Source organism: Bos mutus, chromosome 10 (genome assembly GCF_027580195.1).
Source record: "Bos mutus isolate GX-2022 chromosome 10, NWIPB_WYAK_1.1, whole genome shotgun sequence".
NCBI classification, from domain to species: Eukaryota; Metazoa; Chordata; class Mammalia; order Artiodactyla; family Bovidae; genus Bos; species Bos mutus.
Window position 1 is genome coordinate 7,889,687 of NC_091626.1, and position 17,741 is coordinate 7,907,427.

The 17,741-nt window shown below is 38.4% G+C and overlaps 1 protein-coding gene across 3 annotated transcripts in view; it reads left to right on the forward strand.

The window, feature by feature from the left end:
* Positions 1–17,741, forward strand: part of PDE8B (phosphodiesterase 8B) — a 260,235-nt gene that overhangs the window by 10,536 nt on the left and 231,958 nt on the right. The window contains exon 2 of one of the 3 annotated variants that reach the window (XM_070377248.1): positions 327–517. The exons of the other annotated variants lie outside the window; for them this stretch is intronic. Coding sequence (XP_070233349.1) covers positions 512–517 — 6 coding nt within the window. The 5' untranslated portion in view covers positions 327–511. The remainder of the gene's footprint in view (positions 1–326; positions 518–17,741) is intronic. 3 annotated transcript variants of the gene reach the window in all.

The window sequence follows — 17,741 nt, forward strand, 5'->3', positions numbered from 1 at the left end:
AAAAAAGCACCATGTCCCAACCCTTTTGCATCACAGGACAAGGAGGACAATGGTGATGTTGTCTGGGATGCTGGAGGTGGTGGACAAGGCACTGTCTGCTCCAGGCCCTGCACAGGTTGCCTGAGGGCTGAGAGAACCAGTATCTTGTCATACTGTGCCAGTTCAGGCAGTCCATTGCTGAGAAAACCCTGGTGGAAAGTGTAGCCGTCAGCAGGAGGGAGGCAGGGAGCCCAGGGCCACTGGCTTATCCTCCCCGCCTGCCTTAAACACTGAGCTGCCTCTTGTCTTGACCCACATGTAACTGGTCTTCTTATTTCTGCCCGAAGCCCTACCTCATAGGCTCGTCTGCGGAACTTCTCTCTTTTTCTGTCTGAGCAAGATCTGGAGACCAGGGAGAGCTACGGGCAGCAGAGGAGGATGTAGCCGAGGGTGGTTGCGTCTCCCCTCTGACTTCTCTTCCATTAAAGGAGCAGGTTTCCAGTGCCCATGCAACAAGTTACTACTGAGCATCATGCAGGTAGCAAACAGTGTTTCTCTCCTCTTGGTGCTTACCTTCTGGTGTGGGGTGAGGGGAAAGAATGAGAGAGTGAGAGAGAAAGCAAGCAAGTCAGAGGGCGGTCAGCATGTCTGAGGGAGAGAGATCACCAGGGAGAAAATAAACCCAGAGAGGACTTCCTGAGGTGGGGTAGGGAATGTTGCTTTATTCACTTAGGGTGTTAGAGAAGGCCTCCCTGGAAAGGTAACATTTGAGCCAAGTCCCAGAGGAAACGGGAAGCGAGCTGTGTAGATGGTTGGGAAATGCATTCCCAGCAGGGAGGAAGAGTAGGTGCAGAAACCTTGAAGGAGTATTGCCATCTCCAAAGTGCAGTGTGGAGGCCAGTGCAGTCAAAGAGGTCACTGAGGGCCTTGTCCTCTGCTGTGAAGACTCTGAGCCAGATGGGAGTGATGGAGCCTGATCTAAGCTGGGGCGATCATGCCGGCTGCTGTATTGAGAGTAACCTGAGGGGAGCCAGGGTGAAGCCTTGGTCCAAATAAAGCCCCACCTGGACGCCTTTCTTCATAACCTGCCTTTGAGTACCTCTGAGAGTTTTCTGGAGAAGGCAATGGCACCCCACTCCAGTACTCTTGCCTGGAAAAGCCCATGGACAGAGGAGCCTGGTAGGCTGCAGTCCTTGGTGTCACTAAGAGTCGGGGACGACTGAGAGACTTCATTTTCACTTTTCACTTTCATGCATTGGAGAAGGAAATGGCAACCCACTCCAGTATTCTTGCCTGGAGAATCCCAGGGACAGAGGAGCCTAATGGGCTGCCGTCTATGGGGTCGCACAGAGTCGAACACGACTGAAGTGACTTAGCAGTAGCAGCAAGAGAGTTTTCAAGGGAAAAGGTAGGTCATGGTTTGTTAATTGAAAAATACTGCTCTACGTAAATAAACCTAGTCAGTGGACAGATGAGAACTGATGGAATCGTTGGTTGCAGAAATGGATCTGATAAATGGGGTGAAAGAAAGAGAGAGAGAAGCCTACCACCCGTGAATTTGGTGCTGTTGCCAAGTGAGGCACACTAAGAGCCAGGAGAAAGCCAGTCTTGGCTAATCCGTGATCTGACACACACCTGGGTGCGACAGACATGCTCCTGCAAGCTTCCTTTCGCTTGGTCACAGCAACATTGGTCTGGTTTCAATGACTGCGTTCACAGGTCTGAAAATCCCACCATCGCACTGGGTCTAACATATGCAGCAGCTGTCTGATCTACTGGCCAAGGCCTTCTACAGAATTAAAACAACTGCTGGTCTCTTAATATGTATTCCAGAAAAGCTTTCATCAGCTGAAGTAGAAATAGACTCAAGAGTAACATCATTAGTAAAGAATGGCGTGCTCATTTTTTAGTCATACCATAGGTTGAGTGTTTAAAACAGCAGATAATTAGTTTCTCATAATTCAAAGCAAGAAGCCCAAGACCAAGATGCCATCAAAGTTAGTTTCCAAGAGGCTCCTCTCTGTGGCTTGTAGATGGCTGTCTTCTCACTATGTCCTAAGAGGGCCTTTTTCCTGGCACTCATGGAGAGTGCTATGGTGTCTCATCTTTCCTTAGGGTCACCAGTCCTATCGGATTAGGGCCCCACCCATTATTTCCCTAAAGGCCCTATTTGCAAATATAGTCATATCAAGCATTAAGACGTCAACCTTTGAATTTTGGGGGGCACTTCAGTCTGTAACATCAGGCAAATGTTGCAAGTTTTTTTTTAACGTACCTTTAAAGTGTACAGTGTGCTGGTTTGGACAGAAGTGCAGCCCATGAAACATTACTGCAATCCAGATATAGTGCTGTTCTCTCATCTCCTCCCTTGTGCTTTTGCCCGTCAATTCGCAACCCCACCATAGACCTCAAGTAGCCACTAGTCTTCTTCTTATTCCAGTAGGCTAGATTTATCTTTTCTAGAATTTCATATCAGTCAACTCGTACACGTAGCCTTTTGTGTCTGTGTCCTTTCACCCAGTGTGATGATCTTGAGATTCATTCACGTTGCCGTGTGTATCTGCAGCGTGTCACGTTTGATCACTGAGTCGTATTCTGTTTTATGGATGTACTGCAGTTTACTTACTCAGCTGGTAATATACACTTGGGTTATTTCCAGCTTGGAGCTATTATTTTAAACTCCGCTCTAGACCAGCCTTTGGGCATGTATTTTCATTGCTGTTGGGTGAGTGCCTAGAAGTGAAATCTCATGGTTGTAAGGTAAGTATATGTTTAATATAAAACTGCTGGGCTATTTACATTCCCATCAGCAATGTGTGAGAGCGCCAGCTATTCTGCATCCTTGTCGTCACTTGGTATTGTCGGTCTCTTGCATTTTTAGCCATTTGAGCAAATGTATCGTGATATCTCTTTGTGACTCTATTTGCAGCTTCACTAATGACTAGTAATGATGCTGAGCATTTTGTTTTTCATGTGCCTACTGGCTATTTTAATGTCTTGTATTGTGAAGTGTCTGTTCAAGGTTTTTACCCAGTTTTTATTTGTCTTGATTATTGATTATAAGAATTCTTTATATATTCTGCATACAAGTCTTTGAACATGTATTTCTTCCAGTCTGTGGCTTGCCTTTTTATCTTCTTAGGATTAGCTTTAAAAGAGCACACGTTTACACTTTTGTTGAATTCCAGTTTATCGAGTGTTTTTTCTTTCACGGTTTATGCATTTTACATTCTTTCTAGGTAATGTTTGCTCACCTCTAGTTTGTAAAGATCTTCTCCTGTGTCTATTTCTAGCTTCTTTAGTTCCACGGTCTATTTCCAGTCAATATTTGTGTATAGTGTAAGGTAAGGGATGAGGGTTGCTAGTTTGTATTTTGTTTTTGCATATGGCTAGCCACCATTTGTTGAAAAGGTTATATTTGCTCCGTTGAATTTTCTTGGCACTTTCATTGCAAATTAATTGACTCTCTTAACTGAGTCTCTATGTGGACACTATCCTTATGCCAGTACCACTGTCTTAATTACTATAGCTTTATATTAAATTTCCAGAGAAGGCAATGGCACCCCACTCCAGTACTCTTGCCTGGAGAATCCCAGGGACGGGGGAGCCTGGTGGGCTGCCATCTATGGGGTCGCACAGAGTTGGACATGACTGAAGCGACTTAGCAGCAGCAGCAGCAGCATATTAAATTTCAAAATCAAATATTGTTATCTTCCAACTTTGTTTTTTCTTTTTTAAAATACATTTGGCTATTCTAAGCCTTTTGCATTTCTACACAAATTTTAAAGTCACTTTGCCAGTTTCTACCAAGAAAACCTACTGGGGTTTTGACTGAAACTGTATTGAATCTATTGATCAGTTGAGGAAGAATCAGCATCCCAGCAGAATAGTCTTCTGATCCAAGAATATTATATGCAGCTATTTATTAAGGACTTCTTAATCTCTCTCAGCTGAGTCTTATAGCTTTCAATCCAGGGATCTAGAGAGAGACTTTTATGCTTTTAATATCATTGTAAATAGTGTTTTAAATTTCAGTTTCCAGTTGTTCATTTTTAGTATATAGAATGTAATTAATTTTTGCTTGTTGACATGTATCCTGTGAGTTTGCTAAATTCACTTGTTCTAGTAGCTTTTTCTGTAGAGTGTTTAGGACTTTATCTGTGCAATTATGTTGTCTGTGAATAAAGTTCTACTTATTCCTTTCCAATCTGAATGCTGCTGCTGCTGCTGCTAAGTCACTCCAGTCGTGTCCGACTCTGTGTGACCCCATAGACGGAAGCCCACCAGGCTCCCCCGTCCCTGGGATTCTCCAGGCAAGAACACTGGAGTGGGTTGCCATTTCCTTCTCCAATGCATGAAAGTGAAAAGTGAAAGGGAAGTCACTTAGTCGTGTTCGATTCTTCACGACCCCATGGACTGCAGCCTACCAGGCTCCTCCATCCATGGGATTTTCCAGGCAAGAGTACTGGAGTGGGGTGCCAGCGCCTTCTCTGTTCCAATCTGAGTTGCTGTCCTTTTTCTCTATTATACTGGCTAGGGTCCCCGGTGTAGATTTGATAATAGTGCACACCTGTGCCTTATTCCTGATCTGGGGGGGAAGCACTCAGTCTTTCACTTTTAAGTAGGATGATTGCTGTTCGTTTTTCATAGAGATTTAAAAAATCAGATTGAAAAAGTTCCTTTCTACAACTGATTTATTGAGAGTTCTTATCATGAATAGATAGCACATTGTCAAATGCTTTTCCTACATCTATTGCGATGATGATTTTTTCCCCTTCATTCTGTTAATGAATTATATTGATTTTTTATTATGGCAAATGCACATAACAGAAGATTCACTTTTTCACCATTTTAAAGTATACGATTCAGTGCTGTTAAGTATGTGCATAATGTTGTACAACCACCACTACTACCCAGTTCCAAACATTTTTGTCTCTCCAAAAGGAAAGCCCATGCCCAGTAGGCACAACTCCCCATTCACATCTTCCTCCAGCCCCTGGTCACCACTAACCTGCTTTCTGTCTCTGGATTTGCCTATTCTGGGAATTTGACATAAACAGAACCACAGTGTGTGGCCTTTGTGTTTGGCTTCTTTTACTTAGCATAATGTCTTCAAGGTTCATCCATGTTGTGGTATGTATCCATACTTCATGTTTTAAAAATGACTGTATAGTGTTCATGGGTTTCCCAGGTGGCTTAATGGTAAAGAACCTGCCAATATAGGAGACATTGGAGATGCTGGTTTGATCCCTGGGTCAGGGAAGATCCCCTAGAGTAGGAAACGGCAACCCACCCCAGTTTTCCTGCCTGGGAAATCCCATAGACAGAGGAGCGTGGTGGGCTACAGTCCATGGGGTCACAAAGAGTCAGACGTGACTGAGCACGCACTCACTAGGATTGCTGTATAGTATAGATACACCACATTTTGTTTATCCTTTCATCTCTCGATGAATATTTGTGCTGCTTCCACCTTTTGGCTCTTGTGAACGGTGCCGCTGTCAACATTCATGTAAGTTTTTGAACATCTGTTGTCAATTCTTGGGGTATAAGGGTTTCAGGTTTTGCACATCATTACTCAACTTGTTATTTTTCTTTTTTAAAAAATTTAGGTATCTTAGTGGGTACCAAGTGACATCTCACTGTGGTTGTGAATTGCATTTCCCTTTTATCCTTGTTCGCCACTTGTATATCTTCTTTGGAGAAATTTTTATTCAAGTTCTTCGCCCCTTTTTCCATTAGGTTTTTTGGTCTTTTTAATAGTTGACTTGTAGAGGTTTTTTTTTTTTAATATATATATATTCTGGATCATTAACCCTTATCAGGTATTTGATTCTCAAATATTTTCTCCCGTTCTGTGAAGTGTCTTTTCACTTCCTTGATAGTGTCTTTTGGTGTACAAGTTTTTAGTTTTAATGAAGTCCAATTTATGGATTTTTCTTTTGTTGCTTGTACTTTTTGGTGTCGTGTTTAAAAAACCTTTGCCAAATTCAAGATCATGAAAATTTGCCCCTATGTTTTCTTCTAAGAGTCTTATAATTTTAACTTTTAAATTTGTCTGTGACACATTTTTAGTTTTTATATGTGATGTGAGGAAAGAGTCCAGCTTCATTCTTTCACACACTGATTGACTTTTGAATGTGAAACTAACCTTACATTCCTAGGATAAACACAACTTGATCATGGTGTACTATTTAGAAAAATATATTACTGGAATTGATTTGCTAAATTTTGTTAGGATTTTGCATTTATGTTCAGGGAGATGTTACCTGAAATTTTCTTTTCTTAGAATGTCTATTCTTTTGTAGTTTGCTTTATCATCTGGATAATTTTGGCCTTATGAATTGTGAAGCGTTTCTTATTGTTCAGTTTTATGAAAATGTTTGTGTAGTGTTGGTATTATTTCTTCCTGGTGAGCTTTATAGGCTTCACCAGAGAGTATTTCTGAGACTGGCGTTTTCTTTGTAAGCAAATTTTAAACACAAATTCAGTTTCTTTAGGGAAATTTACATTTAAAAATACTTTTTCTTGAGTGAGGTTTGATACTTTGAGTAATTATCTAAATTGTTAATTTATTCAGATAAACTTGTTTGCATTATTTCTTCTTAATCTTTTAATGACTATAGGGTGACTGATGTCAATAACTGGTGTCTTCTTTTTTATTGGCCAGTCTTGCTAGAGGTTTATTAATTTTATTGATCTTTCAAAAAACCAGCTTTTGCATACATTGAGTTTGCCTATTGTTCACTTGTCTCCTATATATTAATTTCTGCTTTTATATTGTGTCCTTTTTTCTTCTTAGTTTAGATCTAATTTTCTCATTTTTATTTTCCATAGACTTTTAAGTGGAATCTTAGCTCCCTAGAGTTAAGCCTTCTTCTAATAAAAGCTTTTAAAGCCATAAATTTCCCTTTAAGAACCACTTTAGCTTATATACAAGGTTCTATTTCGTTTCAGTTTTATTCAGTTGAAATATTTTCTAATTTCCCTAGTTTTTATTTGACTTATGGATTACTTAGTATGTTGTTTAATTTCCAAATATATCTGGGTTTTTCAGATAATTTTCTTATTGAGTTCTACTTTAAAACCACTGTGATCAGAGAATATTCTGTGTGTGAGTTCAATCTTTTAAATATATTGAGATTTGTTTATGGATTAGCCTATAGTATATCTTAGTGAGTGTTAACATGTGTACCTGAAAAAAAAAATTTATTCTGCTCTTATTGGGTAGTGGGATCAGTATAAATTATGCCAAGTTGATAAATGGTATTTTGCAAGTGTTTTATATACTTACTGTTTTTCTATTTGTTGTATCAATTGCTGCAAGACGAAATTTCTGAGTAGAATTGTAGACTTGTCTACTCCTCTTTTCAGCTTTATCAGTTTTTGTTTAATGTATACTGAAGTTCTCCAATTGAGCTCTTCCATATTTAGGATTGTTGTGTCTTCTGGATGAATTGACCTCTCTGTCATAATGAAATGCCCTTGGTTATGCCTAAGTATATCTTGTTCTGAAATCTACTTTATCTGATAATCATTATAGCCAGCTTTCTTTTTAGTCTTTGCAGGGTATATCTTATTCCATCCTTATCCTATCTTATTCTACCCTATTACTTTTAACTAATCCATCTTTATATTTAAAGTAGATTTTTTAAAGTAATATATAATTGGTTTAATTATTGTTTGGTAAATTCAAATTTTAGTTCAGTGATGAAATATTTTATTAACTGAATAATATATTTAAAATTAAAATTATTTTATTCATTATTAAACCACAATATTATTATGCGTCACTGCATCAGGCCTATATATAGGTGTGAGTCTTTCCTATTGTGTAAAAAAAGCATCAGTGTTATTAAAAAGTACTAATCCAGTACACTGTTTCCCCTTTTTGTACTGTAATATTATTTACTTCTTTGTTTGTCTTATTATGGCCTGATTTTATTTTTGTTAAGGTATAACTGACACAAAACAATATATTAGTTTCAAGTGTACAACATGATTCAATGTTGTATATATTATGAAATGATCAAAGCAATAAGTCTAGTTAATATCTGTTTCCATACTTTGTTACAGAATTGTTTTATGTGTGTGGTGAAAACTTTTAAGCTCTACTCTCTTAGCAACTTCCAAATATGCAGTACAGTTTTTTTTTTTTTTTAAATGACAAATGTGTCTTTTATTTTTAAATAAAAATTTAAATTTACATTATTTTTAATTAAAAAAATGAAGGGACTTTTAGACAGCCCAATAGATCCCACATTCTACTTTGCAGGTACTACCTTTATAATGACAAAAGCTTATTAAAAAAAAAATCACTATTTCCTATTGGGCCCACATACAGCTTTTGTTTGTTTGTTTGTTTGTTTTCTTATTTTCTAGTTTTGCCAAATATCAAAATGAATCCACCACAGGTATTGGTTTAATTATTGTGCTTGGATAATTTACATTTAAAGTCATTAGTAATCACAGTAATTTAATTAAAACATTTATATGGTAGAATATAGGGCACTCACATTAGTATTTGTTTCCTTTTTTCATCTGTTTTTTATTTGTTTTTACCCTCTTTGCGTTCTTTCATGTTAACTGAGTAATTTTAATGATTTTATTTCATATTGATCACTTCTTTGTTTCTCTTCTTAGTGATTGCTCTTAGATTCACAGTGTATATTTTTAAGTTATCATAATGCACTTTTAAATATTATTACACTCTTTACTGTTTAGAGTAAGAAGAATCCTACAATATGCTTCCATTTACTCCCTCCCATCCTTTGTGCTGTTTTTGTCATTTTCCTTCTATATGTTTCATAAACACAATACATTGCTATTATTTTTGCTATAAAGTTAATTATCTTTTAAAAGCAATAAAAATAAGAGAAAGGTATTTTATGTTTACCCTCATGTTACCTTTATGTTTCCCCTTTACACACATTCCTTGGAGATATTGCAGTTTTGGTTCCGCCATTGCAATAAAGTGAATATTGCAGCAACGTGTCACATGCATGTTTTTGTTTCCCAGTGCCTATAAAAGTTGCTTTTACACCATACTATTGTCTCGTGAGTGTGCAGTACCACTATATCTACAAGTAACATACATGCTGCTAAGTCGCTTCAGTCGTGTCCAACTCTGTGCGACCCCATGGACTGCAGCCCACCAGGCTCCTCCGTCCATGGGATTTTCCAGGCAAGAGTACTGGAGTGGGGTGCCATTGCCTTCTCCAGTAACATACATACTTTAAATCAAAAGGATTTTGTTACTAAAAGAGGCTAACCATCAGACGAGCCTTCAGTGAGTGGCATTAGTGGCATCAAAGATCACTGATCACATATCAGCATGACAAATATAATGATAATGAAAACATTTGAAATATTGAAAAAATTATTAAAATGTGACCCAGAAACACAAAATGAGCAAATGCTGTTGGAAAATTGGCGCTGATAGACTTGCTTGTTACAGAGTAGCCACATACCTTCAACTTGTATGAACTGCCCTCTCTTCAAAGTACAGTAACACAGAGTACAACAGAACAGGGATGCCTGTATTTTAATGCTGTTCATTTATTTGTGTATGTTCTAATTCCTAACTGGTCTCATTTCCTCTACTTAAAGAACTGTTAACAATTTTCTTGTAATGCGTAATTGCTGATGATGAATTCTGTCAATTTTTGTTGGTCTGAAAAAGGCTTTATTTACCTTCATTTTTTGAATGAAATTTTTCCTACATATAGGTTGACAGTTTCCTCTTTCAGCACTTTAAAATAGTCCTCTATTTTCTTCTGGATATTTTTAGTTTCTAAGGAGAAGTCCATCATTGTTATTTTTTTCCTCTGTATTTACTATGCCCTTTCCTCTGGCTTTTTAAAAGATTTTCTTTTTATCAATATTTCCAGAAATTATATTGTATCTTGGTATGGTTTTCTTTTGGTTTGTCCTGCTTGAAGTTTGTTGAATTTCTTTGATTTGTTGAGTCACTGAGGCTCTATTAGTTTTCTTTTAGCTTTCTCTCTCTCTTTGCTTTACTTTGAAAAATTTTAATTAACATGTCTTCTACTTTACTGGTCTTTTCTTCTTCAGTGTCTGATACGCTCTTTGTTCTATCCAGTGACTGTTTCATTTCAGAACTTATATTCTTCATTTTTAGCATTTGACTCCTTTTTAAAATCTCTTCTTTAAAAAAAAATCTTCTCACAATGTTTATGTTTTCCTTTCAATACTTGTACAATAGTTATAGTGGCTCTTTTAATGTTCTTATATGCTAATTATAATATTTTTTATTTCTGTTTCCATTTGCTGATCTTTCTTGTGATTACTGGCCATATTTCCTACTTATCATACCTAGTCTTTGCAATTGTATGTTCAGTTCAGTTCAGTTCAGTCGCTCAGTCGTGTCCGACTCTTTGCGACCCCATGAATTGCAGCACGCCAGGCCTCCCTGTCCATCACCAACTCCCAGAGTTCACTGAGACTCACGTCCATCAAGTCAGTGATGCCATCCAGCCATCTCATCCTCTGTCGTCCCCTTTTCCTCCTGCCCCTAATCCCTCCCAGCATCAGAGTCTTTTCCAATGAGTCAACTCTTTGCATGAGGTAGCCAAAGTACTGGAGTTTCAGCTTTAGCATCATTCTTTCCAAAGAAATCCCAGGGCTGATCTCCTTCAGAATGGACTGGTTGGATCTCCTTGCAGTCCAAGGGACTCTCAAGAGTCTTCTCCAACACCACAGTTCAAAAGCATCAATTCTTCGGCACTCAGCCTTCTTCACAGTCCAACTCTCACATCCATACGTGACCACAGGGAAAACCATAGCCTTGACCAAATGGACCTTTGTTGGCAAAGTAATGTCTCTGCTTTTCAATATGCTATCTAGGTTGGTCATAACTTTCCTTCCAAGGAGTAAGCGTCTTTTAATTTCATGGCTGCAGTCACCATCTGCAGTGATTTTGGAGCCCCAAAAAATAAAGTCTGACACTGTTTCCACTGTTTCCCCATCTCTTTCCCATGAAGTGATGGGACCAGATGCCATGATCTTCGTTTTCTGAATGTTGAGCTTTAAGCCAACTTTTTCACTCTCCACTTTCACTTTCATCAAGAGGCTTTTTAGTTCCTCTTCACTTTCTGCCATAAGGGTGGTGTCATCTGCATATCTGAGGTTATTGATATTTCTCCCGGCAATCTTGATTCCAGCTTGTGTTATGTTAGGCTTTTTAAATATTACATTGTAAGTGTTTAGATTTTTTTTTTTCCTTAAAGAACGTTGGATTTTGTTTTGGCAGACAAGTTAATTTTGGTTCAATTTGACCTTTTAAAGGATTGCTTTTCAGCTTTTAAATGTAGGTCTGGTGTAGTATTTTCTAACTATTCTTTAACCTAATTAAAGCACGACCCACTGGGTTTTCTACTAAATTTTTGAGTGATCGACAAGGACTTTCTACTCTGGCTTGTGAGAACTTGGATGGCTCCCAATTCTTTGTGAGTTCTGAGTTGTTCAGCTTACAGCTTTCCAGTCACTCTCTTCCTGGTCTGTAGAATTTCACCCTACTCATGCATGTCTTGGTATTTAGTAAACTTTCAAGTATCCCTCAGTGCTCTTTGTATAGTTTCCTCTTTCTGAAACTCTGTCTCATAAATTCCAGCCACAAAAGCCTCTCCAAACTTTGATTTCTGTTACCTCAAGTCAGTGATGCCACAGGACTCCTTCTCTGCTCCAAGGTATGGAATGTCTCCAGAGTAAAAGCTAAGATTATATTATATACCTCATCTGTTTCCTTTCTCTCAGGAATGACAGTCCTGAGCTACCTATTGTCCAATAGCTTAAAATAATTGTTTTATATATTTTATCTGTTTTTTTAGTTGTTAATGGAATGGGGATAACTTTGGTTGCTGTTTCTTCATCAGAGCCATTAATTAGTCCATGCTTCAAATATTTATTCATGATCCTACACAAAAGATTGCCATCTCGAATGTGATTCTGTTTGAAGATGTACTCTGAGATGTTTTATGTTCTTTTTTCCTCATTCTTCCATAATTTAAAATAATGGACATTGCAAAGAAATTTGGAAGGATGCATTGCATTTTTTTTTATTATGAAATTGTCTGCCCCACAATGGCTTCTATGCCTATTCTCCAAATAGAGCTCATACAACTTATTGATACAGTATTCAAGCTCTGAAATGACTCTCAGACCTTCCCAGGGGATACTTTTAAGCCCCTGATTGCTAGATTTCTACTAATGGCCATTCATGGCTTGCTCCCTACATTTCCTGAGAAGAGAAATTACTTGAAGATGTGGCATCTCAAACTAATTATTATATATGTTTTGTACTTGTTCATATTATACAGGAGAATATATGAAAAGTACAATTAATGTGGAAATTTATGCCATCTGAATTGTAATAATTTAACTCAGATGACCATTATATCTACTACTGTGGGCAAGAATCCCTTAGAAGAAATGGAGTAGCCATCATAGTCAACAAAGAGTCCGAAGTACAGTACTTGGATGCAGTCTCAAAAACAACAGAATGATCTCTGTTTGTTTCCAAGGCAAACCATTCAATATCACAGTAATCCAAGTCTATGCCACGACCAGCAATGCTGAAGAAGCTGAAGTTGAATGGTTCTATGAAGACCTACAAGACCTTCTAGAACTAACATCCAAAAAAGATGTCCTCTTCATTATAGGGGACTGGAATGCAAAAGTAGGAAGTCAAGAGATACTGGAGTAACAAGTAAATTTGGCCTCGGAGTACAGAATGAAACAGGAAAAAGGCTAATAGAGTTTTGCCAAGAGAACACACTGGTCATAGCAAACACCCTCCTCCAACAGTATAGGAGAAGACTCTACACATGGACATCACCAGATAGTCAATACCAAAATCAGATTGATTATATTCTTTGCAGCCAAAGATGGAGAAGCTCTATACAGTCAGCAAGAACAAGACCAGGAGCTGACTGTGGCTCAGATCATGAACTCCATATTACCAATTTCAGACTGAAATTGAAGAAAGTAGGGAAAACCACTAGACCATTCAGGTATGACCTAAATCAAATCCCTTACAATTATATAGTAGAAGTGACAAATAGATGCAGGGGTGTAGATCTGATAGAGTACCTGAAGAACTATGGATGGAGGTTTGTGACATTGTACAGGAGGCAGTGATCAAGAGCATCCCCAAGAAAAAAAAAAATGCAATGAGGCAAAATGGTTGTCTGAGGAGGCCTTACAAATAGCTGAGAAGAGAAGAGAAGCTAAAGGCAAAGGATAAAAGGAAAGATATACCCATTTGAATGCAGAGTTCCAAAGAATAGCAAGGAGAGATAAGAAAGCCTTTTTCAGCGATCAGTACAAAGAAATAGAGGAAAACAATAGAATGGGAAAGACTAGAGATCTCTTCAAGAAAATTAGAGATACTAAGGTATATTTCATGCAAAGATGAGCACAATAAAAGACAGAAATGGTATGGACCTAACAGAAGCAGAAGATACCAAGAAGAGGTGGCAAGAATACACAAAAGAACTATACAAAAAAGATCTTCATGACCCAGATAATCACGATGGTGTGATCACTCACCTAAAGTCAGACATCCTGGAATGCAAAGTCCAGTGGGCCTTAGGAAGTATTATATAAAAAAAGCTAATGGAGGTGATGGAATTCCAGTTGCACTTTTTCAAATCCTAAGTGATGATTATGTGAAAGTGCTGCACTCAATATGCCAGCAAGTTTGGAAAACTCAATAGTGGCCACAGGACTGGAAAAGGTCAGTTTTCATTCCAATCTCAAAGAAAGGCAATGCCAAAGAATGCTCAAACTACCGCACAATTGCACTCATCTCACACACTAGCAAAGTAATACTCAAAGTTCTCCAAGCCAGGCTTCAACAGTACACAAACTGTGAAATTCCAGATGTTCAAACTGGTTTTAAAGGCAGAGGAACCAGAGATCAAATTGCCAGCATCTGTTGGATCATTGAAAAAGCAAGAGAGTTCCAGAAAAACATCTACTTTTGCTTTACTGACTATGCCAAAGCCTTTGAATGTGTGTATCACAACAAACTGGAAAATTCTTAAAGAGATGAGAATACCAGACCACCCGACCTGCCTCCTGAGAAATCTGTATGCAGGTCAAGAAGCAACAGTTAGAACTAGACATGGAAAAGCAGACTGGTTCCAAATCAGGAAAGGAGTACATGAAGGCTGTCATCCTGCTTATTTAACTTATATGCAGAGTACATCATGCAAAATGCCAGGGTGGAAGAAGCACAAGCTGGAATCAAGATTGCTGGAAGAAATATCAATAACCTCAGATATACAGATGACACCACTCTTATGGCAGAAAGCAAAGAACTAAAGAGCCTCCTGATGAAAGTGAAAGAGGAAAGTGAAAAAGTTGGCTTAAAACTCAACATTCAGAAAACTTAAGATCATGGCATCTGGTCCCATCACTTCATGGCAAATAGATGGGGAAACAATGGATACAGTGAGAGACTTTATTTTGGGGGGGCTCCAAAATCACTGTAGATGATGACTGCAGCCATGAAATTAAAAGACACTTGCTCCTTGGAAGAAAAGCTATGACCAACTTAGCATATCAAAAGGCAGAGACATTACCAAAAAAGGTCTGCCTAGTCAAAGCTATGGTTTTTCCAGTAATCATGTATGGATGTGAGTGTTGGACTATAAAGAAAGCTGAGAGCGGAAGAATTGATGCTTTTGAACTGTAGTGTTGGAGAAGACTCTTGAGAGTCCCTTGGACCTCAAGGAGATCAAACCAGTCAATCCTAAAGGAAATCAGTCCTGAATATTCATTGGAAGGACTGATGCTGAAGCTTAACTCCAATACTTTGGCCACCTGATGGAAAGAACCGATTCATTGGAAAAGACCCTGATGCTGGGAAAGATTGAAGGCAGGAGGAGAAGGAGGGGATGACAGAGGATGAGGTGGTTAGATGGCATCACTGATGCAATGGACATGAGTTTGAATAAACTCCAGGAGTTGGTGATGGACAGGGAAGTCTGGCATGCTGCAGACCATGGGGTCACAAAGAGTCAGACATGACTGAGCAACTGAACTGAACTGAGCTGATGAATTTCTCACAAAACTTTCTGCACTTTCATGCTTTAAGTGTCTTATAAGTGTATAGATTTTGTGGCTGTGCTCTATCTCTGAGAAAAGTGTTAAGAGAAGGAAAATCTTAAATCCTGGCTTGAATCCTTAATTTAACAACTATGTTTCTCCTAATGTGTCATTTCCATTTCTACATTCTAGGGTTTTTTTTTTCTTTTAAAATTGTTGTTTATGTTGGTGATTTCAAAAAATTCTCCACTAGGAAGGATCTGAATCTTATCTTTTAGATCTTAGAAATGCAGTACATATAGCCTAAGCCATGTGTGTGTATATATACACACACACACACACACACACATATACACACCCATATATGTATTTGGTTTTATATATATATATATATATGTGTGTGTGTGTGTATATATATATATATATATATATATATATATATATATATATATATGTGGCTTCTTCTGGTAGCTTAGTCAGTAAGAATCTGCCTACAGTGCATGAAACCCAGATTTGATCCCTGAGTTAGGAAGATCCGGAGAAGAATGGAATGGCAACTCACTCCAGTATTCTTGCCTGGAGAAGTCCACGGACAGAGGAGCCTGGTGGGCTATAGTCCAGATGGTCACAAACAGTTGGACATGACTGAATGACTAATACACACATACACATATATTTAAATGCTCTGTGGATTTTTATAGCCTTTAAAAGCTTGTGTTCCTGTTTTTTTTTTTTTTTTTTTTCTGGCTGTGCCACACAGCATGTGGGATCCTAGTTCCCCAATCACAGATCAAATCTATGTGCCCAGCATTGAAATGTGAAGTCTTAACCACTGGACTGCCAGGGAAGTCTCAATAACCTATAAAAGTTTGATGACTCCATACTCAAAACAAGAAAACTTAGCCATGCTAGATGGGAGTTGAGATTAGTGGTAAACAGACAGAAGATGTTGAAAGCTTTTATATCCGAAAGGAGAAGAGAAGCATAGATACATCATACACAGAGAAATTATGTACAGAGACAAAACATGTAAAGTATAACACAGAGTAAACTATCTCCTAAATAGTATCCATTGCTATTATTGCTTTTCAACCAGTTTTTCTGAAAGAAATTTTGCTTTATTGACTTCATACTATCTTCCTCTCCTATTCCTTAGGACACTGCTTTTCAGAATTTTATTGATTGTTCTAAAAGTTAGTGAATGTTTGTCTTCCTAGGCTTGAACAGTATATATTAAGAAAAGGAAAATCAAGTTTTCTATTGGAAATCTACATAGCTCCGCTGGTGTGCATTTAAATGTAACGTTTACTTCTATAAGTCTCCCCTCTGCCACACGTGCCACACCACACTCTATGTCCCAGACAGGGTAAAGATTCTTGAGAACCGTTCTTAGAAGTCCCTGGCTTGGAGAGGCATCATGAAACTCATAACCTCACAATTCTTATAAATTGCCAGATGAGAGCACTTTGTGCCTTGTGTTGTATAATGAAGCATTCAGGTTTATGCACAAGTTATATTATGCTTCAGCAAATGAAACATCACAGGTAAAGGGTTTTGGGGTTTCTTTCTCTTTTTTTTGGTCATTGATATTGTTTTATAATATTGTTATGTATAGCAGTGGTTTTCAAAGTATGCCCTGGCATCAGTAGCATCAACATCATTTGGGAACTAGTTCCAAATAAAAATTCTTGGGCCCTGCACTCTGTTTTAGGCAATTTTGATGTTTGACAGCTGCTGGTGCAGAGAACTCTGGAAAGGCTCCTATATCTGACTTAATTTATTATAAGCCATATCATATGAGGTATGAAGAAGTAATCAGTCATGCCCCCAGCTACTGTTGCCTAGGAGATGTTTAATGGTGCAACACGGGAAGTGCCATGCTGCTGAGCAAATGTCAAACTCTGAGAAGGAAGAGACTTTTTGCCAAAAGCCTTCTAGAATACCTCATTTCACAGCCCCAGCAGCCCAAGGGAGAGGATTAAGACATCAGAACCACAGAAGGTGCTAATGCAGGGCCCTCGGGCTGAGCTGCAGCCTTGAGGCACTTTTGCTGGTTAAGAGGGAAAATCCCAGGGCTCAAAATCTGTTCTTGAAGCGGAACTATCAGAAGATCGACTTTAGCAATCTGGACGTGAAGCAAGAAACTCGTATCGCTGTGTAGACTAGATTGTAGGGAAACCCAAAGAAGTCTTGGCAAAGAGACTGTTTCCTTAGCTGCACTGGGAAAGGAGGGTCATGCTTGTGCTAGCATGGAGGACCTAGAAGCTGACATATGGTGCCTTCTCACTTTGCATGCCTGCAGAGAGAGAGCAAACTCTCTGGTGTCTCTCCCTCTTCTTATAAGGGTACCAGTCCTATTGGATTAGGGCTCATCCTTATAACCACATTTAACCTTAATTACCTCCCTAACAGCTCTATCTCCAAACATGGTCACACTGGGGATAGGGCTTCAACATACGGATTTTTTGGGGGTGGGGGTGGGTGGGGCATAATTCAGTCCACAACAGTCCTTATCATCTCATCCCTGGATTGTTATAGCTCCTTACTCATCCTCATTCCCAATTTCCTTCACCAGTCCTTCTTGAATATGCAACCAGATTCATCTCAGTAAATTAGTACTCTTAATGAAAAAAAAAAAAAAAAAAAAACCTCAGTGATTCCCAATGACTAGAATTCTGCCAAACTCCGCAGTC